The 24,585-nt window shown below is 47.1% G+C and overlaps 1 protein-coding gene across 1 annotated transcript in view; it reads right to left on the bottom strand.

Moving 5' to 3' along the window:
- FGF12 (fibroblast growth factor 12) overlaps positions 1 to 23,470 on the bottom strand; it is a 151,156-nt gene extending 127,686 nt beyond the window's left edge. Inside the window, exon 1 of the mRNA XM_075716491.1 lies at positions 23,383 to 23,470. Coding sequence (XP_075572606.1) covers positions 23,383 to 23,470 — 88 coding nt within the window. The remainder of the gene's footprint in view (positions 1 to 23,382) is intronic.
- Between the last annotated feature and the right edge of the window lie 1,115 nt (positions 23,471 to 24,585).

Raw genomic sequence — 24,585 nt, forward strand, 5'->3', positions numbered from 1 at the left:
AGAAAATTAACAGAAAAAAGCCACAAATACAGTTATTTTTGTGTGAATATTCATTTCTCCTGCACAGAGAAATGTGTTGGGTATTGCTTTAGCTCACCACAGAACAAGTACTGCAGAGCCATGGTTTAAATGAACTTATGCTGTAAAAAGCAGTGGCTTTACTGCTAGCTGCTCTCTGACTGGCAAACATATTAGAAAGTGGGAATGTAGCAGTCACTCACATCTCTGGCCTATTTAAATAAATCTTTGAGGTTACCTTGCCCAACAAAATCACACTGATAGAGCCCATTATTTCTAATGCACCACTGCTTTCTCTCCTGGGTACTATTTTCCTTCCCAGTATGGCCTGTTTATACAATTAGACATTTCCTACCCTGGGACACAGCCTTTGCAGTGTCATTGATCACAGCAAATAATAAGTACACGCAGGATGCTGCAAAGTCTCAGTGGGTCAACACTGAGCTCTCCTCTTAGCAATTTTTCCAGTAGATTTTGTTTTGAACAAGGTGTAAGAACAGCAAGAACAGCCTTCTGTGTACCTGCAGCACAGCCCTGGGCACAGCACAGGTATAAGCTTAACTCCATTTGGAATAAAATGACCCGAAAAGAACACAGCTAGTTCTCTACCTTGTTAGCTTTATGCTAGGGGAGGTAACTAGGGTCTCTATCAGATAGTTTCATTTTATAAGAATCTTCCAGTTTTCTTGGTGCTAAGTGATTACCAAGACTTCCCAGCCAATGCCTGTTACACCAATGTGAACAGCAGTTAAGTGCAGCCACTTTTGTTTGAGCAGGACCCTGCCCCAGGCAGGTGATGCCCCACCAAAAGCAAAGGAGGCACAAATGCTGCTCCTACTTACGCTGAAATCTGGGGAGTCACCCTGGATTTATAGATGGGCTGCCAGGAGCAAGCCGAGCCCCGCTCACATTTCTCAGGCTGTTGAGTCTGGCGCAGGCAGACACAGTGCCACGAGCTACTGCATGCTCGCCAGGGTGCCGGCGACAACCCCGGTGTGCAGCCTGCAGCTCAGCATAGCCTCACGGGCTGGTATCACCCTCAGTGGCTGAACTGTGGACAGTACACAAGCCAGCTTGCCTAAAACTCATTCAGGTACGCGCCACAGTGGTATCTTTATCACATCCTTTAATACAAGCTGGCTGTGGGCTTCCCTCTCCTCCTCTCACCTTACAGTACCTGAGCTGGTGGTTTCTGTCTCACAGCAGGGAAAAATGTGTCCTGCAGTGCAATAAGCCCCTGCTTCCTCTGTGTGTCTGTACAGCTGCAAAAATGTGGGTCTGGGACAGCTTTGCTTTTTGCAACACAGCACAGCAACCCAAGGAGGCTCCTGGGGTCCCTGGAGGGTTCATGCTCTGCTGTCATTGCCTCCGCGAGCCCACGGCAGGCTGGCACAGTGCTTCAGCCCCCCCAGTGCCTGCCTGCCCCGTGGGGACTGGGGCACTGGCCTGGCAGGAGCTGCCGGTCTGGCAGGCTCTCGGGGGGCTCTGACCCCGTGTGCCAGCGTGGAGCAAGCACGTGTCTTGCTGCCATGCTTGTTTTCCTGTGGGCCCACAGGCACCCTCCTGCAGCCAGTGAAAATTCAAAATGACTCTTAGTGAATAATTAATTGTCCTCATCCTGGATCATCTTTAATGAATGAAAAGGCTGGAAACCTGCTGGGCACAAGAACATGGCTCCGTGCTTGGGGCACAGATGTGCATTTCTGCCGGTGTTCCCTGAACTCCCTAGTGAGAGATCCTGGGGCTGCAGGTTGAAATCCTCATTCGTTATCTCCTCTTGGGACCCAGAAACCTGAAAATGCTGCAGGAGAAATGTTCATTTTCACTAAAGATGTCACACGCATTACAAACTGGGCACAGAAAATGCACTTCCCTGTGGAAAAGGCATTCCCATGACAGGTGCAGAGAGAACAGTGAAGAGAAAGAAAACAGGCCAGGCTTGGCAGATACGTTAAGCGACTTCTGTGTAAGCACGGGTATTTGGAGCTCCCCAAGCCACGTGCCCATTTTCAGGTTGTCCCCCCTCCTGGGAGAGGGGGCTCTCAGCCACCCGCCAGCTGCCATGGCTGCACCGGTTCTGCAAAAGAGGGTTAATCTGTCCCTGCCGCCGTGCCACCAACGAGCTGCAGAGTGCATGGCCCATTTATCCCTGCCAGGGCTGCCGCAGCGCTGCCAGCTCTGCCGGGGATTTGGCCGCTGATTGAGAGACCGAGGCTTAGGGAAGGGCTGACGAGGGGTTCCAAACCTGCGCAGCTTTCTAGTAGGGGTGAGTGTTCAAAAGGGAGCGATGAATTTCTTTGCATCTTTAGAAGCTAAGATAGCTGTTTAAGCAGCAAAATGTGCTCTTAGGAGCTCACCTTCCCCTTCCCATTGTTGGGCTTTGCAGGCGTTGGAAGCAGCACCCTCCCCAGCCCCAGAGGCTGGAGGGGCTGAGGGCAAACCCACTCCAGCTCCCACCCACCTGCAGCTCCCTGAAGCCATGCGGCCCAGCAGCCACAGGGAGGCATCAAGGGGATGCTCTGGCTCCTCATTAAGCCAGGAGATGGAAGGAAAGGCTTTGGGCACAATTACCTTAATGAAGCTGGCAGCTCTGCACGCTAACAGCACCTGACGCATGGGCTTTGAAGTGCAATTGCACAAACGCAACCACCAGCACTTTCAGACCCCTTAAAAAAAGCACAAGCACCCAGCAAAGCAAATACCTGTCGGAAAGGAGCCTAGATACCCATGCTGCAGAGCAGGCAGTGAGTTTGCCTCTTAATTAAGCGTATGTTCGTGGAAAGCATCTGTGCACTGAGAAGCCTCAGCCCTTCCCTGCTTCCGCAGAAAGCGGCTCCCCTGCCAGCAGCTGCCTCCCAGCTGGGTAATGATGTGGGTGACATTGGTCTTAATGCCCACAGGAGGCCTGCGTGGTGCCGGAAGCCACAGCACAGACAGCAGTCAGAAGGTGGTTGTTTTTTTTTCTTTCCAGCCTTTAGAAAACACCAGTGACTTGCAGGTGATGAAAAACTGGAAACTACGGAGGCAAAAAGCACGGTGAGTACTTGGAGAGCAGACAGAAAAGGATCCCATGTTCTGCCCAGCATGCATCTTTTGGACTGAGATTTTGTGTCACACACAGCTGCAGGTCAGGCTGGCGAGCGCAAGCACTATATGGCAAGGAACATTTTAAAGCCACGGTTGCTCCCACCCTGATCAGACCCAGTTTGCAGATGGGAGCTGCGGAGGCTGCTCCTGCGCGGGCTGAGTGAGCCGTCGGCAGGGTTCGATCAGCCTGCCTCACTGCGGGATTTTTTGCTTCATTATGGAAATGTACCAGGACGCATTCAAGTTCAGTCCCGCTCTGACAGGACATTCTTCAAAACTGGCTTGATGGGCTCCTCTTACCTGAACATCACAGGAATTCACAGCAGATATTCCCCATCTGCGTCTCAGCTCCCCATATTGTACTTACTTTGGTTCCCTACACTGATTATGTAGATATTTGCATAATGTCAGAAGAAGCAGAAAGAGCACAGAATTTTGCACAACTGAGTCATTCCACAAGCATGGAAAGCACTTTAACAGGTATCACAAATTACACAAAAATGCTCTTTTCAGTTCCTTATTTTGCTTTGCTTTATGAATATTACAGTACAGACAAAAACAAACAAGTAAATAAAAGACAGAAACATTGGCTGATTTAAGGCTATGGATGCCTCCAGGAATACCTATCAGTCCATATCACTAACTTTCAAGCTTGCTGAGGGTTATCATTAAAATAAAAGGCACATACATGCATCTAAACTAGGTCATAGATTGAAAAACTATCTAGCAGATTTGGAGGTGTCTCTCTTGCTAGTTTCAAGAATAAGTAGAAATTGAAATCCAGTACAGAAGAAACAGTAGCCACAAAGTTAATAATATTTTTTAGAAAATAATTTTGCCACACTTTTCTATCAAAGAACTGAAAATATCCAACTTTCCCTTCAAGTGGTAGAAGCTGGGCATGTCAGGGGCTTGGCTGAAAACAGCTGGTTGCTCAAAATTTTTCTATTCTGGGGATGATCACATTAACTGGAAGAACACTAGCTATGGTCCAAGTCAAGAGTAATCCTGGTGCTTCCTATGGGATATAAGTTTAACTGGGAAGTCCTGCGGTCAGAAGTGGAGTGTTACTGAACTGAACTGAAGGTGTATTTGAGCTATTGGTAGGCACATCTAACTAGAATCCGTTTATCCTGGATAATAAAAACAGCAGAAAAAATAAAATGCTTGAGCTGCAGCATAACTTATACCAGCACACCGGCTGCTCTGGGTACGTGCTTAAGTGAGGAACACATCAACACTGCTGTTGCTGCTGGACCTAGCAAGATTAAAGCAAATCATGCAAACCTCTGCTCTGCACATCCCCAAATTCAGTACAAACATCCTAAAGGAAAAAAAAAGGACTACTACTACAAGAAAGATGGGGAGAGGAACGAGTGCAGCGATTGCTAATGGACACTCCAGGAGACAGCATCATGAGGTGACGCAGAATCCTAGGCTGGAGGCCCCAGCTCTGCACCATGAGGGGCTGCTTCGGTCTCAGGGACAGAGTCTCCAAGGAGGCTGTCACTGCTGACCTAAGATCACCCAAAGCAGCATAACACAAAAAGCCTTCAACAAAGAGAGGTATGGCTACCACAACTGCCTCTACCCCTCTGACAGAGGGGAACAGCAAGGACTCTCTTGTAACCAAGAGACGTGATTAGTCCCAGGTAGTCCTGGGAGTAATTAATCAGGTCCCTGTTGACAAACGTGCCGTGCTCTCCGATAGGGACTGGAGCGATGCTCAGGGTTAGGGGAGGCCCTACCCCACCATAGCACCATCCCAAGTCTCCATCCCTTCTGCCATTATCAGCCCTTTGTCAGCGGTTTAAGGGACTCCAGACAGTTGCCAAGATCTGTAGGTATGACAAACGTCCTGCTACTGGGCCACTGACAAACTTCTCCTCCGCCCTGCACGCCATTCAAAGGACACGGCTGTCCGGCTGCAATGTAGTTTTCCTGCAAGGCTGCCTGCAAATTTCCTTCTAGGCTCTGCAAAAGGCAGAAACCTCCTTTGAACTGCTGTGTAGGACTGGTCCACATGACCACTTGAGATGTCTGTAAAGAGACCAGGGACTTCCCACCTCCTGCTGGATCACACACTGTGAGCCTCATCCGACTTCCCAGAAACGAGGTGTTTGATCACCAGAGCAAAAGCAACGGAATTATTGCAGCTCTGTATCACACAAGCCACAGTGACAGATCACCTGCATGCCATTAACCTGGGCTGGATGGCATAATGGATACCCTGGGCTCCTGTCCTTTCAAAACATATCCCCCCCGCCCGAGCCGGGGAGCATTTCTGCTAATGCTACTGGGCTTACACAGCTGGTGAGAGCTCACCCCAGGCACTACAGGCAGTGGGAACACATGCAGAAATACATACACACTCATCTGCCATTTCACGACAGAGTGTGATTTGTAAAGCACCACTGCTTCCACACCCTTGAACATTTAAGGGAAGACTTTCTTATCAGGAAAAATGCACCCACATTTTGTCAGAGGAGAATTAGATGTAAGAAATAACCTATGGAAAGATCCTTCTTTCTAAAAGAAATGTCAACTTTTCCCCAACAGATTAAAAAAAAGAAAACCAAAGCAAGTCTGGTTGTTTTGTTTTTTTTTTTACTTAGCAAGTTATGTTATCATTGGAAGAACAAAACCCTAAATCCAAATGTCGTCTTCTACAGGCTCTCCCATCTGTTTCCTTCACTGGGGCAGCAGAACTTTCCACAGAACTTTTTGAATCTTTGGGAAGAAAGACAGAAAGCATCCCCCATGCCCTGCAGACTGCTGGGCTCAAATTACTTAGTGGATTATGTCTTTATGATTAAAGGATTTTGGCTCATGTTCAAAGATGTTACAGTCCTTCCCATGAGGGGTCCTGTTTACTCAGCTGCATCAGCATTTGATGCAAGTGTAAATGCTTGGAGAAAGAGGGACTAGCCACCAATTTGGGTTTCGTTCAGTATATTCCTGTGAAAAACTGCCAGGAGGTGCTGGGTTTCTGCACAGGTTGGACACAAGACAGAGAAGCAGGAGGTATGGACTTGGTTTTTTCCTCATGGATGCATTTGTTTGAATCATATGAAAAGCCTCATGTCCAGAAGGGGTATAAGACATAATTAATTCTAGCAAAGTCATACAATCATAGAATATTTTGAGTTGGAAGGGACAAATAAGGATCATCGAGTCAAGTCCTCAGGGACCTACGGGTAGAAGCAAGGGCAAAAACATGTATTTGTACATCTGTTGCATCTTTTCTTAACCCAGCACCTGTTCTATACAAATATTTATCCTACAACTCTGGCTGCTTTAGAGGTATGCAATAAAATACCATTTAATGAATTAATTCTAAAACTATATCAAACAACATGCTGTACCCACCCAGCTTACTGGGAGGACTTTCAAGCCCTCCCTCACAACACCTGGCAGAGATAGGGCATGGCTGCTTCAGTTGCTGCCCCTGTTATCCTTTCAGTCTTGTCACAGCCCAGGGACTTCCTTTGCATGGCACAGGGCATGTGGGCAGGAGGAAGAGGGGACTCATGCTCCAGAGAGCCCATCTTGCTGGCTTGACGCTCCTCCAGTCCTAATGGAATGGGATTCAAAGCACTGCCTGCTCTGAGCTTAAGAATAACTCAACTGAAGCTGGTTGGAAAGATTTATGCCTTTCAGCAAGTACCTTGCTTCCAGCCCGTATACCAGAGATCTCCTGACTCAGCACACAAACATCTTTATTTTAGGAACAGGGTGCCATCACCCTGTTCACAAGGGCCATCCTAAACCTGATCAAGGCGTCTTCACTCCAGTATTTATGTCAAATGCCAGGCTGAACCTGCAGCCCCAGTGGCCAGAGAGCTCCTAGTTGCCAGGCTGGCCTGGTTCAATCCTCTCATTCATTCCTGTGTGTTTAACCTGATTGCCAGTGCATTAAAAGGCCACACAGCTGTACGTGGGCAGTCCTATATGAAGCTCCACAGGTTGTACGCTGGTTTTGCTTAAGTAAATCCTCCAGCAGCCTGGATGAAGCTGTCTGCAGCGACAAGCTAGGAATTGCTATGGGGACAAGCCAGAAATCGCCTTCTCCAAGACTTCTCCTTCCTTCTCTTCTGCTTTATGTGGCTTGTGGCATCTTTCTTTGAAGCATGACATTGCAGTGTTTGGAGTCCCACTGCCCAGTAGATCACCCAGGGGTGTAGATGCTCTTCAGACCTCCCATGCCTCAGGCTGTGCTCCCTCCTGCCAAGGCAATGGTACTGCACAAATGCTGCCTAGTGGGTACAGCAAGGGGCTGTGAGTATCAACTTTTGCTGCATTTCCCTGCACACACCGACTTGTTTAGCTCTCCTGCATAGCTGGCAGAATATAGATCCCCTTAGCAGGGGTCTGCCTGGGAAAACCCACTGCAGGCTGTCTGATATCAAGAGCAGGATATTTACCCTGACTATCAGGAATGGATAAATGAAAATAAAAATGGATAAATTAAGATAAAATCTCCACAGCCCACTGCTAGGTGCAGGTCAGGGTCTTGCTGAGGTAACTACATTGCAAGGGTAAGTGCAGAGACAGGTAAGTGACCTTGGTTTGCTTCATCACGTGGCCAAATGAAGTTACTTATGAAAGCCTCCACGTGGCCTTTTGCATTTGTAACCATTTTGCCTTTCCAGTGGGCAGACACAGCTCCTTTTAAGATTCAGACGACATGCTGGTGAGCACTCTGAATGCGTGAGAACTTGCATTTCCAATGCAAAATGAAAATGCCTGAGTCACCATTTTATCAGGTGCTGAATAAGAACAAGTTTATTTTTTCATGTCTATAATTATACGTTTGGAAGAGGCTGGAGCAGCTCTCAGAACAAGCATGGAAGATGCTCGAGCGAGCTGTGCTGATGGAGAGGGCCCTTGGTTGGACAGGGCAGGGGGAAGAGCAGTGCTGGGGCCAGCAAAAACTGATGCTCCCTAGTAAAACATGCTCTGCTTGTTTCTTTCCAAAGTTCTTCCTCGCAGCACAATAAATGTTTGTGCTTTGGGAAGGATCAGAAGGACTGGGCAGGAAGAAAACAAAGGGTTTGTTTGGCTTGGGGGACTTTTTGGCAATGGTACAACATTTCTGTAACTAAATCAGTGCCAACCCAGGCCAGGAATGAGCAAGGACAAACAAGAACCAGCTTCCCCACTTAAAGTACATGAATGTCCCAGCATTTCCTAGCTAGCAGACAGGTCAGCATTGGCATATGTAACATCTCATCCCTAGAAGTTGTTTCTTCTCAACAAGGAGCGAGAGCACAGAAGAAAAGAAATACTCTGCTTGTATAATTCCCGACATATGGCTATATCTGGGTGTTTGCTTTCAGTTCAGTTCAGTGCCTGACATACAGCATGGCCCCTCCATCAGGCAGCTGTCAACACTGGGCAAATTGAATTTACTCTTAATGAAAGACCACAGCCAATAAGCAATCAGCCAGTGGGCTCTCCATCCCATGATTAATGATCCAGGGGATATTTGTCTTCTGCAGCACTGCCATGGCTCTCCCACCTCTGCAACTATAGGTCTGAGTCACATCCCAAAACGGGAGGGCCACCTAATCTTTTGATTTGACTGAGTTGTATCTGGGGATGGAGAAGATTTCAGGAGCAATGAATGTGATGCGAATGTCACCAGGAGCGGGGCAATACCCCATCACTTCAAACCCAGATAAGCATGGGTAGCTGCTAACAGGGGCAATTCCACCCATTCCTCACCCTGCCTCCCATTACACCTTTCCTGCTGCTTCCCTCCCAACAGCAGCAGTGCTTGTGTGGCCACATGATGACTCAGGTAAGGCTGATTTGATTGAAAATTAACCTTACCAAAAATAGTTTAAAACAAAAAAAGTTAGTTTCCTGCTCTGGCTTACCACCCAGCACTAGCATCAGCATAGGAAGGGAATAAGAGTATGTGCCCACAGATGATGGGAGCACAGTCTTGTCCCACTCTCTTACACAGCACTGAAGCCACTGAGGAACTGCAGTCTCTGTACCATGCTCCTACAAGAACAACCTCTTAAGTCAGCTCAAAGATTGAATGTGCACTGCAAATCCCTAACCTGAACCAGGTTTCTCAGCCTTCTTGAAGAGAATACTCTCTAGAGACTCATCTATCTTACCTTTTTAATTCATCACATATTTAAAACAAAACAAAATAATCCCACCTTGTCCCCCATAAATGTCCCCTGCATGCACAGGTCTCCTCAGGAGGGAGTAAGAGACTTGACAGATGAGAGCCATAATCCTTTATGCATGCCTGGAAACTGCTGAAATATTACTATGGCCATTTAGGAATCTATAGAGACCCCAGTGGGATCTGACTCTCTAAATTGCAAGATCAACCACTTAGATGAAAGAACCTCTCTTAACGTTGCATCTCCTTCCTGGAGAAGGAAGCAGAAGGGAATAATCATCCTCAGGCTTTTAACACACACCTGAAAGTGGAGAGGTAAGAGATGAAAGGAGATCAATAAACATATTACCAAATTAAACTTCCATAGGTAATATTTAGACATCATAGAAGCTGGCACGTTAAGAAGAGAGACAAAACAGATCAGAAAAAGAGAGAAATCTCCAAAAGTCTGTTCTCAGATGGCCATCTCCAGTGGCAATCATGCTAATTGCACACACAAATTAGGCAAACAATCATGAATGCATTTTTCAAAATCAAGCCCCATTTGTGTTACTCTCACAAGAGTTTCCAATCAACAGTTTTCAATTGCAAATACAGAACAGTTTAGTCATCAAAAAGCAAAATGACGAAGAATATACTGAACACGAAAGGAAAACAATCTCTTCCCTATCTTTCCCACGCTTCTGTAACCAATTCCTTCTGAACATTTAAAAGAACATATTCTATTGACACAAGCCATAAAAAGACTTTGGTTTAATGAGCTCCTCTCATCTTAAAAATACAGAGATAAAAATGTAAATGCACAATAGAGTGTTTCAAGTAACTTTGAAGGGGCTATTATTGAAGTGTAAACATGACTATCTACCATCTGACATCCTGACTGCTACTAATACTCTTTATGGAAATTTAAATAATTGTTTCAAAGGGTAATCTACCCTTTCATCATTAAAATCACTTACATGTTATAATTCACCTAGCTTGAGCAATGAAAATACAGTCTACTTTCCTTCTCTGAATAAGCAGTTTTAGCAAAACACTTAAGCACAGGCTTAAAATTTACTAGCTGATCGAGGTCACAGCCCACTTTGCCCTATGCATTAGCATGCTGTTGTAGGTGATGTAGAGAGGATAAGCAAGCCCCAAACAACAGAGAAAACCCTGTTTTCTCTGAAATCTACCTGCTGAGACATCTCCATTAACATTTAGTGTGCGGAACTGTAACTCTGAGCACTTTAAAATCAGTGTTGTGGCCAATTCAGTGTTAGAAACCTTCACTGAGCAAGGCTCTCTTTGGAGGGATGGAAGGACAGGGCAGTTGTTATCCACACGTCCGTCACTGCACTATCCCAGCTGCTGGCTGGCCACTTGCTAACCCTTCAGGCCTTGACTTATAGGTTGTGCTTAACCCTTAGAAAGCAATTGCCTTCATCTGGTTTTCTTAACAGGCAGCCAGCATATTCTCCCTGGCAAGCTGCACTCCTACTGAACCTTAAATACTTTTACGTGAGAAATTTATGATGCACAGGCTTTTAATGGAAGCTTACTGAATGGTTGGGAGTCTCAATGCCTCTCAAAGCACAAATGAGGAATCTCAACTGTACTCCAAAACTCTCACGGCGCATCTTCTGCTAAATACCTAAAATCCTAACCCATTCCCCCAATTCCAGTGTCCAGACAGAGTAACAGTAAACTACTTTGAAACTTCCAGTTCTTCAGCGGTCTGTACAGATCCTGGGTTAGTCCCACAGCTACCTTGCAAAGAAGGCAGTATCATACCCATTGTACAGACGGGGCAACAAGGCAGAAGGAGGTGTGGAGGTGGAGTTACGTGCAGACACCCACAGCCTAAATATCAGACTGAGCAACTCTCCCTGACTTTCCCTACACTCGGTGGAGATCTTGTCAATGCAATCAATGGGGTTTAAGCTGCAGCTCACCTCACCATGAAGGAGATGCATACTACAAAGGAGCTCAGTTGTACCCCAGATACTCTGGTTCCTCTCCTCTGGCTGCAGGGCAAGCCCAGGTCAGCTGCAGAGTTCTGCACAGGATGGGCAGCATCTCGCCCCACCACCTTGCATCAGCGTGGAACCGGCTCCCCTGCTCTTGCTGTGGTCTGTGGGCAGCCAACCGCCACTGCAGCTCATCAGACAGAATGGAGTTCAAAGCACCCAAAAGATGAAACCACGTCTCAAGGTGATCCCTCACGCTTCGTCACACACACAGCTTTCGGCATGGCCATCCTCATCTCCTGACGCGGCTAAACGGCTGACTGAGGCTGTGTCCACACATGGCTTGAGATACCAGTTTAATCACAGGCCTGTAGGGACTGACAGCTACAGAAACTGATCATCTGGCCATAAGAGCCTATTCACCAGCCTGCTCTCCCTTCCACGCCCCACAAGACAACTACCACCTCTCCAGCTGAACTGACCCCACTGTTTGTGAGCCCCTGTGGATGGGAGCAGGGTCCCATCTAGTCCACCATAAATGGAAGCAAAGCAAATAGATGTCTTGCCTTGTTTTTCTTGGTGCTTGAGGCAATTGAAGGAATGAAGGAGTGAAATGCCTGCCTATGGCCCCAGGCAACGAATGAAGAGCTGCTTTTGTCAGCAGACACAGCCAAGTGAGGATGGGGAGTGCCACTGCACATGGCATGCCATGGAGGCCAGTCTGGCACAGGTCCTCCTGCTCCTTAAGAAGGGAGTTCTCATTCTGGAGGACACACTGAACTTAGGCAATTGTGGAGACTTGGATTTATCTAGGATTCATTTCCCCTCCATGGCAAACTGGCTTGTGTGAGATGTCTACTTGAGCTTTTTGATGGAAGTGTAGTGCAGAGATGGGCTGTTTGACAGTGCAACCACTTTCCCCTTCAGCCTCTGTTGGAGAGCTGGGCATGCAGCTGACAGCCACAGAGAGGCGAGAAATCACAGGGAAGAACACGAACAGCAAACTTGAGCCACCAGTAAACCCAGGAGCACAAGATTCAGAAAATCATTTAAGGGCAAAAAAATTTAGAAAGAAGCACAAGAGGTTTCAGTTAATTTTTCCCATTAGTCCTCCAATGTTCAAGGCATTGTTTGTGCGTGCTGTTGTGCTCCTCTCGTTGCAACAAGCACTTAGTAGAAGTGGGACTGGTTCAGAGAAAGGCAACAAAGAAGATCAAAGACTCTTTAGACTGTGAGAGAGATGGCATAGGAGACGTATGTTTGATGTCCATGAAGTCAGAAGTGGCAGGAGAGGTGGATAGGGTCAGTTCTTTACCAGCTCGTTCCCTACTAGGTCTCAGGAAAGTATCAACCCAAACTAGCAGAACCCAAGTTCAAAACAAAACAAAACAAAGGAGGGGCTTCTTCATGCAACAGGTCTGGGGAAATCCTTTCCACAGGACATTATGATGCTAAAAATATACACAAACTCAAGGGGAGTCTGGTCAAGCACACGGAAGAGAAATTCACTGAAAATTTCTAAGTACACTGAACCATGTCTGACTCAGAAAATTTCCTAAGCTGAAAATAGCTAGCAGCTGGGAGAGCATTTGGGAGACACATCATATTGCTGTTTTCTTACTTTTTTCTACCTGTTTAATGTGGATGGAGAAAGAATACTGGGCTAGATGGACACTTTACTCTGGCCCAGTTTAATTGCTCTCATATTTTTCTGTTACTTGATGCTGCCTCCATATGTCTTTTTTTTTGGTAACTTTTGTCAGAGAGGCTTCTGTTTTGCCAAATAATGCTCTCCAGTCTGTATTAAACCCAGTGAAGATCTGGCTGTGTAACACAACAGTGCTGTGGATAAAGTGAAGCCAAAATAGGGAGCAAGACCCACTGGCTCCTGGTCTCAAGGCTTAAAGAGAGATTATAAAAGTGCTAAAACAGAAGACTGTCCCTTGGCAGTTAGCAGGGCAACACATGCTGAGTAGCAAGCACGTCTTTCCTCTCTAACTTTTAATCCCAGCAGTGTTTTACCAGCCAAATGAACATTCCCATAAATAATAGAGATGTGATGCCTTTCTCTCCTCCCCAGCACTGTGCTGTCTTCCCCTTCTACAGCCTGGGAGCAATGAAGCAGCGGGAAAAGGCTAGTAAGTCTGAGACTCGCACTGAGTTTGGAGCTCACCTGAGTGAGCAGGGGGACAGGAGAGAATGGAGCTCACCTGAGTGAGCAGGGGGACAGGAGAGAATGGAGCTCACCTGAGTGAGCAGGGGGACAGGAGAGAATGGAGCTCACCTGAGTGAGCAGGGGGACAGGAGAGAATGGAGCTCACCTGAGTGAGCAGGGGGACAGGAGAGAAAGAGAAGTGACGCCTCCAGGCTGAGCAAGGGGGATGCACCCAGCCCTTTCTCCCTGCTCGGAGCGGGAGTCAGACTCACACCTGCCTTTCCCGTACACTTCAGGGCTCTGCATTTCTCTCTCTGCACCCTGCCAGGCCCTTGTCAAAACAGGATTTTCTTATTAAAACCCTTTTTCCTCAGTGGACGTGTACATAGGCAATGAGCTCTCCCCACAGTGCAGGGGGCCAGTAGGGGCCTTAGCAGAGTCCCCAAGAGGCAGCCTTGGCCATTCCACAAAGCAGTGTGCCTGTCTGGATCTTTCTTCCAGTTTGGGTTTTTTTTTTCCATTCCTAACAAAGAAAAGCCTCTGTTTTGAGTATTTTTATATTTAACAGACTATCATATAGAAACTGTGTTTCCTGGCCTTCTCTGGGAGGTTGGAGCATCCCTCGCTGAGGGGAGAGCTTACCTTGCCAGCCAGCCTGTCAGACAGAGAAGTATCGACCCAAAGGGCACAGGATGTGGATGGGCAAGAGAGAAGCTCTCACGGCAGCACTCTCAGCAAGACCCACCACTTGCGAGGAACCACCAAACAAGTGTGAAATTCATTCACTAAAGTGTTTCCTCAGAAAAGGACATGCTCCCACTTAACTGTGCTTCTTATTCATGCCTCACATACCATCCGAAGATATTTGATCGTTCTAATTCACCTTTTCTAACCTGAAAAAAAAGTCCCAAACCAACCCTAAAAAACAAAGTCACGTCACCTTCTTGGCTGAGGTGCTGCGAATGAGCTGGAGGGCAGTAACAGATCTCCATCCAGCAAGATGTTGTAAGATGCATGTCAGCTGTTTACCAGGCGAGGTGGGGGCAGGGAAGGTGCATTTCACTTGCTGAGCAGCCTGCAAGCAACTGGGAGACATGAATGATATCCCCAGAACTGCCTCTTTGGGCTAAGGGGGAGAACAGTAGAGGATTCATCATGGAAGCTCCAGCAAACACAGAAACAGAGGAAAAAGCAAAGAGTTTCTTTGTCTTGTCCATAAAAAGTAAATCCCAGTTATTGGAGAGGAACACCCGAGCAGAGCTGCAGGATGTTGAGCCATACGTGAATATTTATATACATATTTGTCTGATCAACCAACCGAGTATTTACAAAGATTATACCTGCTTACATAGAACATAAATACCTGGGGAAATCAGCCTTTCAAAAGCAACACCTAAGAGGCCCTCCAGGCTCACCAATACACCACCTGGAATACCCCCAAGCTATTTCTAAGCTCAAGAAGCAGGTAAGTAAAGGACCTGGGCACAGAGCTGGGAGCAAGGGGAGCACCGTGCACCAGGACAGAGGAAGGTGTCCCCAGACTCTCAGGATCTGTGCCTGAATTTCACTGCTGCAATTCCACATAGGGTCAGATGCACTTAAACACGCTCTGACTGTTACTTGATTTTGTTTATAAATGTCCCTGCTCTGCACGCTCCTGCAAGGCACCACAGCCCATTGTGTCAGGGCTATCCATACATAAAATAAAAAGCTGCTGTCTCCACCAGCAAAAACACATCACAGAAGAGGATAAGCAATGGCAACAGTAAGTCACAGGAATTCAAAAAAGCAGTGACAGCACGTTGGCTGCCTGGTCCGACCAGCAGTATAATCATTATTATTTTGTTTGGTTTGGTTTTCATTTCCCATTGTGACAAAAAAGATGAAACCCAGAACTTGAGAAGCAATTCGCAGCATTGAAGACTTGGCAGTACCTTTCCAGCGGGCATTCGTAGACACACCAACATCATAGGGACGCTTGAGTATTGCCACTGCGAGAGCGTCACAGCCACTTTTGATCCTTGTGCTTTTCCAGTTTGAATGCTCTGTTTAAGTATGTCCAGCTCCACCCAAGCCCTGTAAAGAGGACTGCTATGGCCTGTCCCTCCCTCCTAGCATACTTTGGGTCCCCCCAGCAGACTTCTCCATCCTGAAAAGTCACTGGACTAAGACAGAGCAGGGAGCACTGTACTGGGTACTTTTATCCACACAGAAAGCACAGCATGTCTCACTACTTTTTTTTAAGCCAGTTTCATTAAAAGTCCCCCCTTCTCCATCCCTCTTCCTCAGTGCTCTCAGCTCCTTATTCCACTCCCATGCTCATGCAGCCCTCCCACACTGTCCATGTCTTCTCTACCCACTGTGTGTCCAAGTTTTGCATTTAAAACACTTATCTCTGCTTCTGTATGCCCACATACATGCATTTTCTTACGCCGGGACCTTTCCCTTGAAGGACCCAGCATTTCCTCTGCATCCTGCCCATGGTCCCTGCAGGGACACTTGCGCAGCCAGTGGCACACCAAAGAAGTCTGTTTGAGAAGACACCTTGGAAGAAGGGCTAAAAACTGGGACCAAATTGACTATGTTTATCACAATCCCAGCACAGGGCAGTGGATTTTCGTGTTCTCTCAACCCCTTGTCCTACCTCAACCTCAGCAAGTGGGCATGAGGCATACGACCCTGGGGAGAAGGCCAGTGTGTTTCTCAGATGAAAGACTCCTGACCTACAGCAAACCGATGCCCCAGCTGGTCCCATGCACAGCTGTGGCTTTATAAAAAGACTTGCTAAGAAAGTAGCAGGACACACAAGAACAGACAGCAGGAACTCCCCATCTCAGTTCTACCAGAGCCAAGCAACAACTTCAGTCAAGTTGCTTCATCTCGCTGTGCTTACTGTTGCCCACCCATCCCCTCCGCGGCACAAAGCAAGCTGATTAGGACTGAGCAGCCCAATTGCCGGCTACGCACAAATGAGTTTTCAAGTGAACAAATGGCTGTGAATGCACATTAAAGCAGGAAGAGGACACTAATAAGGAAACAATTAATTATTTAATGTTTTTTAGAAGGGATTTTTTCCTATTCTTTCCTCTTTATCTGGAACAAACGGAGCTGTGAGGGAATAAATACAGTTCCAGAGATAATCCACACTTTGGATCCTGGAAGCATTTGGTGCCGACTTCTGGAAAACAAAACAATGATAATGACTCACACTGGGCCTGTGGGTGGCTCATCACAAAATTAGCAGCAGCTTCCATGCTCCCAGCTGAGATGGGCTTTGCTGGGTTGTTTTCACAGATCCCCGGGACTGCAATTTAGCACATGCAAATAGGCCCAGCAGCCAATCGCAGCCACAATACTAGAAAGGCATAAACATGCCATTTAGAAAAATGCTTGGCCATACAAAACATGATTACCTCCTTCCATGACATTTCAGGCTACGGGAAGAAACACTGTTTTTATTATTAAACGTTACACATCTCTTTTCCTCCAAGGGGAAGAATCTATTTAAAGGCCTTTTAAGCAAACATCTATTCATACAATTGAAAGCTTTGTGTACTACCATTGCATAAGCAGTCACATCTAGCTTTCGGAGCCTGCTGAACTTTTGATGATACCTGTACCACCTGTCTTAAAATGTTTACAACTAGCATCAGTTTCGTAAAAAAGGAACAGATTACTTCTGGAAAGCAGCAGAAAGGGCTGTGGGAAGAGAAGCAGACTGGTTTAGAGACAAAGTTCAGTAAGCCAGCAGTAGATCATTCTCACAAAGCAAGCAGTAGGATTTGTGCTTCTTTAATGAACAGGGCTTTTCAACTGGGAACTGATGGCTGTGAATACCTCCAGAGGGGTCTGCTGGAAACAGAAAACAAGCCTACTGTCAATGATCTGTTGGACAGGGAAAACAGGAACAATTTTAGGGATGACACATGTTAAAAAGGTTGGAAACCACTCATCTAAAACAATGATTCTGCTAAGTATTCAAGCACATGATCATCTTAAAATGGGACTAGGTGCATGCGTAAAGTTAAATGTGCACTTAGACGGTTCGCTGAACTGAGACCTACCTCCGGAAATACTCCTTGGCCTTTGAGTGGACGTGACCTAACGATCTTCACAGAGCTCTTAAGCTGAAAACATTTGTTCTGAAGTTATCAGCTTTCAATATCTGCTTATGAACCTGGATTCTTTTGTTACTCTTCAATTGGAAAAATAGTAACACAGACAACAGTATTTTGTGTATACAGTTATTCAGGAAAACCGACGGAAAAGCTGGAAAAATCTTTCATTAAATTCTTGGTTAACATTTCCCACTCAGAGTTACAGTTTATAATGTGCCACAATTGCACATGGTGTTTAAACTGAGACAAACTCTTCCTCTTTTCTTGGTTTAGTTTGGGAAGTGAACGAAGTTAAACTTTATCCCTTTGCGAAACCATGTAAACCTCCAGGTGACAAGTGCCATAAACCAGCCAACCTCTGCTTCAGAGAACTCTTTATCATCCTGATTACAGCTACTTAAGAAAATTCAGATGAAGCTTATTTTGCCTGAATTTGCTCAGTCACTGAAAATAAAGCATTTCACAAACATGATTCAATATCAGTGATGCTCTGATAGGACCCAGGCAAGTTTCAAGACCAAGACTGGGTGAAGATCTGGCAATTCCAGATGCCCAGCTCTGTAAGCCCAGACATCTGGCTGACAACTATGCATTGCCAAACCCCCTTATACCCAGGGATTTGCCAGACCCACATTTGCTTTTGAAGATTTAAGAAATATTTTATTGCAAACTGAACAATAAAATCCTGCATAATATCAAAGACTTTCCTTCACATGACTACACAGAACTGGCTGTAAGCACTTAAAAAAGTTATATGCATATAACTTTAAGTTCATTATAATCTATGTCCCTGAACCTCTGTATGATAGAAACCAAGCAATTTCACCAAATAAAAACTCTATCAAATCAATCATTTCTCACTCAGCCAGCATAGATTTTTTTACAAAGATGCACAAGCACTATGGGCTTCCAGGAGAGATGCTTAGCGTATATCTACATTAGAGGGTTACTTCAGAATAAAGGAAAGTGTGGATTTAAAATGCTATAGCTATTCTTGAATAATACCCTAGAGGAGTGCTCCTATTACAAAATAAAAAAGATTTTTCAGAGTTTTGCTCAATTCATTTCCCAGGTGAATTAAACTAAATCAGACAAAGGTATTCTTTCCACTAGCATATGAGCGTCAACAATAGGCATTATCCCGGAACAGCACAGGTACTTAATTTCCACTGGTCAGCAAGTTTTACTTTTCCAAAGACACACAACAGGAGGAGGGAGCCTGTGCAAAATGTACACAGGAGCACTGACACGCTCTGAACGGTGGCAGAGAATGGCAGGCAAGGGACCTGGTGCAGGAAGGAAAAAGTGCTGATGACCCCCTGTGCAACACCACTGCTTCTCAGCCTTGCAACCACTCCCATCTGCAGTTCAGTGGCATTAAGCCACCTTTGCCATCTCCCACCAGCAATGTACATACCACATTCTGAACTGCCACAGACCAGAAGGGCTCTCAGTGCTCCCTAAACTCAGCAAGGAATTACAAGTTTTACTATCTGCCACTTATGTACACAGACCTATTGCTTCCATTAATTTGAAGCTGTCTCTACAGTATTTGCTATACGCTACAACCTGCTGTCTACTTGAATAAACAGCAGTAGGAAAATTTTCTAGAACTAGTGTATGTAAGTAAAGCGTACACGAATGCATAGATGACTGCATAAGCAAAACAAGCAATGCTTGTTCTGCTCATAAGCCAAATGCTAATCTTCAATATGCAATAGTACCTCTTACGTGTGTGATTCCATTTGCATCTGCAGATGAGATGTCTTGCACATGCAGACACTGCAGACACATTACAACAGTGCCCCAAATAGTCTCAGGACAAATGCAAAGATGTGTATTGGCAGTAACAGACAGGCTAATAGCAGAGCCACAATCTGACCCTGCCTACCTAGACAGAATGCTTGTTCCCGTTGCCCCAAATATCAAGCTTAGCATTGTGATGCCTAGAGAAATATGAAGACCTAGTGTGCCAGACATTGTTTTAATTTTCCATAAAGCAAGTATCAATCAGTGTATTTCCAGGAGCATCTCCAAATTTTACCAGTGTAAGAGTCCCAGGGAAGCCAAGTTCAGGGTTTACTTTTGATATGAGCTTAATTTCTACTGAAGGCATTAATTTGCAGAAGAGAGATTTAAACTGAGAAGTACTCTTATCTGAATGTTTGGGAATAGACCAGTCTCTGGATACAACCTGGCCTCTGCTACTGAAAACAAAGCCGAAAATGCATTGCTGCTGAACATTGTTGCTAGTTGACGTGATGATATGAGAAATATCTGTGGTTTTAGCAATGATGCATCCCACAGGAGAGTCTGTACAGGAGCCAAGGGCAGAACAGGCATGAGACAGAACCACTCATACAGACAAGTAAGAAGTCCTTATGGAGGAGGACTGAAACACTCACTAGCAGAAATCTCCATGCTGCTATTAACATAGTCTATGGGTACAGGGCCTTTTGCATCAAAGTGGCTGCAAACCAGGTATAGGTCACCTGAAATGTTTTTTCACAACTCCATTCACAGTTATATCAACAATACGATCATTATCTGATGCTTACCTCAAGCTTAACAGTGCAGTAGCTATCTACTTCATAATGTTGATTAGGAAGCCAAAAGCAAAAAAAAAAATCTGGACTGGCAAACCACACGTCCCAAGCAAAAGGGGAAAAGGTGTCAGCAGAGAAAATAAATTAACTAAAAGATACTTAACAAAATTAACTATGATTGCACCATCAAGAAGGGAAATATCTCTGCACATGCAATACAGTCAGTCAGCTTGCAAATTCTGAAACTAAGGTAACAAGTGAAGTAGCTGGAAAACGACACAGGACATTGCTGTGCTAAAATACTTGCAAAGAAATACACAAAGGACTAGGAATAAATCTCTTGCTCTGTATTGCTATGAATTACTTGCACTTTTGTGGTGCCTTGGAGACCCATTAAGGCCCATTTTCAAGGTGGTGCTCAAACAACTGAAGACGCCTGCCCCTGCACAGACTAAGACAAGTGTCTGCAGACCTCAGAAGCGGAACATAAGAAAACAACAGGCTAGAGTTAGCTAAGAGTAAAAAGGTGGGAGGTCTTAGCATAACAATAACAGAAATCTTGCTAATGTTTTTGCTAGCATCACAACAGAGCTGCACAGTACTCTACAACTATCTTCAATATTTCACTGTTTTTCTTTGAAGTATCACACATTAGTTTGTCAGAAGCAGGAGTGGTCTAAGGCTCTGAGTCAGCACAACACACGAGTATGAATTTGACTTTAAACATGTGCTTACATCCTTGGGACTTGTTTGCATTAAAGAAAACATAGATAGGAGGAGGACAAAGGGCTTGGCCGATCTGTCATTCAACTTAAGTCCACAAAGAGCCAAATAGTTTGGCATAAATCACCTATTATCAGGCTAACTCTTCAGATCAGAGGATCAAGGGCATGTAAGTAGCTCACAGCACTCTATGCTACTGCTGTTGTAGTCCATGTTTCCATGGTCCTTACTCACATGTAATTTATAATGCTTTTGTTGGTTTACATCTCTGACCGGTATAGCCCCCATGGTGCCATGCTGGGCACAGCACTACACCTTTAGGGCTGTTGCAGGGGTATACACCTATCTCTTGATGCATGCTTACCTTTCAAAGTAGCAGCAAGAATATCTCTCCTCCAGCAGGCCCAGCCCACAGTGACCCCTTTATAAGTGGATACTTTCATTTTTATTGCACTTTTTTCAAGAACATAAAGCCCAACCTTAATGGAAAAAGAACAAATGCAGCCAAGAAGGAGGAACATATTTTAGCAGCCTGATTCAAAGCAATAGACCACATCTGGAGCGCTCAGGCTCATGGTGGCATGGGGCTAGTACCTGGAGAACAAGGTCAGTTGGAGGTAACGATAGGAGATTGTTCCCATGGACTGCCTCCTTATAGCACAACATCATGAAATAAAAAGACTATGCAATGTTCAGTATCGCTCCGTCAGAGCGGGAGAGATAAGGAAAGAAACAGTCACCACATATACATCAAGCATGCTTCAGCACAGGATCCACCAGCAAAGCCAAACCAGCTCAGCAGGGCAACTGTTAGGACACTATCATCAGCTTCTGGTTCACTGAAGTTACAGCCTAGCACACCCTATAGCCCGAGCACCACCCCATTTTTACCAGTAGGTTATTGTACTCTTTACTGCCCCAGATTTCCAAATGACACAAAACAAACATTCACACATAGCAGTATGAAGAAAATTCCAGTGTAGTTTTTCACTGAAAAGAGAACAATGTGTGTAATGCTTCCAAGTACAGCCACAGTTTGTTCTATTTATTTATCACCTCATTCTTCAAAGCAGGGCAGAAAATACTTTCAAGGGAGCCAAGCCTACTCGCTCAAAGATTTCCAGCACATCCCCTATTACCATGAGCCAATCACAGAAAACAACTTGCCAGAAAACAACTTCCACAAGTCTCATGGAAGGGAAGGGGACACTGAGGCATAAACAGGCGGCTATAACCATTAACAAATTTTTCTTAGCAAGGCCAAAAGGGAATCCAGACTATCTCAGCAACAGTGCTCCCCTAAGCACAACCTTTCTCTTCAATGGACGACACCAAGTATTTATGCAGGAGCATGGAAATTATTCTCCTCTAGGACCAAGATCTCACATGAGGAAACAGCACAAGTGTTAGCAAGTAATACTCTACAAGACATCCTTGTAAACATCTAGTGCCCAAAGATTGCAATGGTCAGGATTTGGTAAGCAGATCTACCCAAAAGCCAAGTAGGAACTAAAACTCAGTTAAGCTCAATGCAGTAGGGTTAGTGCTGGAACTTCTGCAGATCTTAACAATAATAACATAGGGTTTCTTTCTGTAGGCATTTACCCAGTGTTGCAGAAGGGGAAAGTCAGATTCGTGAAACACACGTAGCACAAAAGACATTGCAGAAACAACACTTAAAAAGCTTCAACAAGATCACCCTAAAACTCAGGGGCAATGCCACACCAAACCAAAGCACTCGTGCATTTGTTCCCTTCTTCACAAAGTGCTTCAGGTACAGCTCAAGATCAAGCATATCCTTCAGCCCTCCACCCCACTGGTGCAATGCTCCCTTCCCAACAGGCTGGGAGCTGAGAGAGGTGCTGGGAGTCTCCCGGCCCCTCTTCAAGAGGAGCCGGGGATTTTACTTTGCTTCTAGGGGCGTCCCCACTCAAAAATGCACTTAACGCCCTCCACCAGAAAAACATTGCAACATTGCTACTACAAACACAAGGTATAGGGAGCTCTTACAGTGGGCCCAATCCTAGGGTTGCATGGAACCATAGGCGCTCTAGGAAAGGTCATCCCTGTCCTGACCAAGCAGCAATGGAGGCCATGGTTGGGGGTCCCAGGTGGCACGGGAGATACAGGGGTCCCGTGTGGAGAAGAGGAACCTGTGTGGGTGTGGGCTGCAGGTGCGATGGGGGGCACTAGTGAGGGTCATGTGTGAGGTAGGGATCCAGGCAGGGAAGAAGGACCCCTGTGGGGGTTCTGTTTGGGTGGAGGCTGCAGGTGGGGCGTGGAACCTGCTCAAGCATGGGGGACATAGGTGGGGTGGAGACCTCGGGCGGACAGGGGTCCGAGTTGGGGGTGGTGCCACGGGTGGGGAACCTGGGGGCGGACGGTACCCGGCTTTGGGGGATCCCGGGTTGATGGGGACCCGGGATGGGGGGGGATGTCCGGTGGGGTCAGCACCGCGGACAGCGCCCGGACCATCCCGGCCACCTGTGCGCGGCGCCGGCGAGGCGGCGGCGGCGACGGAGGAGGAGGAGGAGGAGGAGGAGGAGGAGAGGAAGGCGAGGAAACGGGGCCAGCCCGGGCCGAGCGGCGGCCGGGCGGGGAGGCGAGGGCGGCGGGGACAAGGACGCGCGCTCCCCACCTGGGCTGTGGCTGGATCTCAGGCGCCTTCCACAGAGACACTGCAGCATATGCGAGCCTTTCTCCAGGAGAAGCCCAAGAATCCTCATGGATTTCACTTTGTGGCGCCCTCCCGCTCTTCGGAAAAGGGACCGGCCCCGGAGCGGCCGGCTCTCAGCGGCGGGGCGCCGGCCCCCCTCGCCGCCAAACTTCCCGGCCCATCGCCGCGGCCCCGCCGCGCCCGGGGGAGGGTGGGGGTCCCCGCCGCCACTTCCCGGGACCTCTCGGCTGGGGGAGGGCCGGCTTTGCCGGGAAGGGGGGCGGGCTGGCTGGAAGGACGTCAAGCCCTAGAAACACGAGCGGCCGGCTCCCAGCCCTGCCCCCTGCGGCACAGCCCCCGCCGGGGCGGGGAGCCGCCGCCGGGACCCCCCCCCGGCTGCCGGCAGGCTCGACCGCGCCGCTCCGCGGGCGGGGAGGCGGGCGCAGCCCCTCGCCGCTTCCCCCCCGCAGCTCCCGCCGCGCACAGCCCGGGCCCGCCGCGCTGAAGTTGTCCGAGCCCCGGCGGGGAGGGAGGCGGCCCCGCGTCGCTGCCGCTTGCCCCCGCGGGCGCCGGGGCCGCTCGCCGCGTCCCGGCAGCTCGGTGCGCCGCGCTGGTCCCAGCGGGAGAAGGCAGCACGTGCAGGGGGCAGCGAACACGGCCTTTCCGGGGCCCGGCAGAAACCACGGGACCTGCAACGTGGCGGGGAGGAAGACACACCTCTGGTCTTAAATCACCAGTAGGAGCGTGTGCCTAGAAGCAGGGGTGTTCCTATAAGCACACGCTTTAAACGAGCAAGGCTCCTCATTTACGCTTACAGACCCTCAGGCGGCAGCTTCTTGCAAACGTCACTCCACTGAAACTGAAGGGTCATTCTTTTTTTTTACCCATTTTTAAACTATCGCGGTTACAGTATTGCAGACTTAAGTCGAGGCTCAGTTTCTGCACTGCACAGAGAAAGGTAGGGCCCGTATTTCATATGCAAGGAAGGATGGGGAAAGACGCTCTCCTTAGAGCTGTCTTTGATTCATGAAGTTACACAGTGCAAAACCTATGACACAAGGCTGGAAAGCACAGGAGCACAGAAAGCTCCTCAGAGAAAAATAGTATATACACAAACCTCTCAAATGAACTCTTTCCACCTAAGCAGACTCCAATACTCCACTAAAAAGCAGCTGCCTCTGCGAC

This window comes from Pelecanus crispus, chromosome 9 (genome assembly GCF_030463565.1).
Source record: "Pelecanus crispus isolate bPelCri1 chromosome 9, bPelCri1.pri, whole genome shotgun sequence".
In the NCBI taxonomy this organism is placed as follows: Eukaryota; Metazoa; Chordata; class Aves; order Pelecaniformes; family Pelecanidae; genus Pelecanus; species Pelecanus crispus.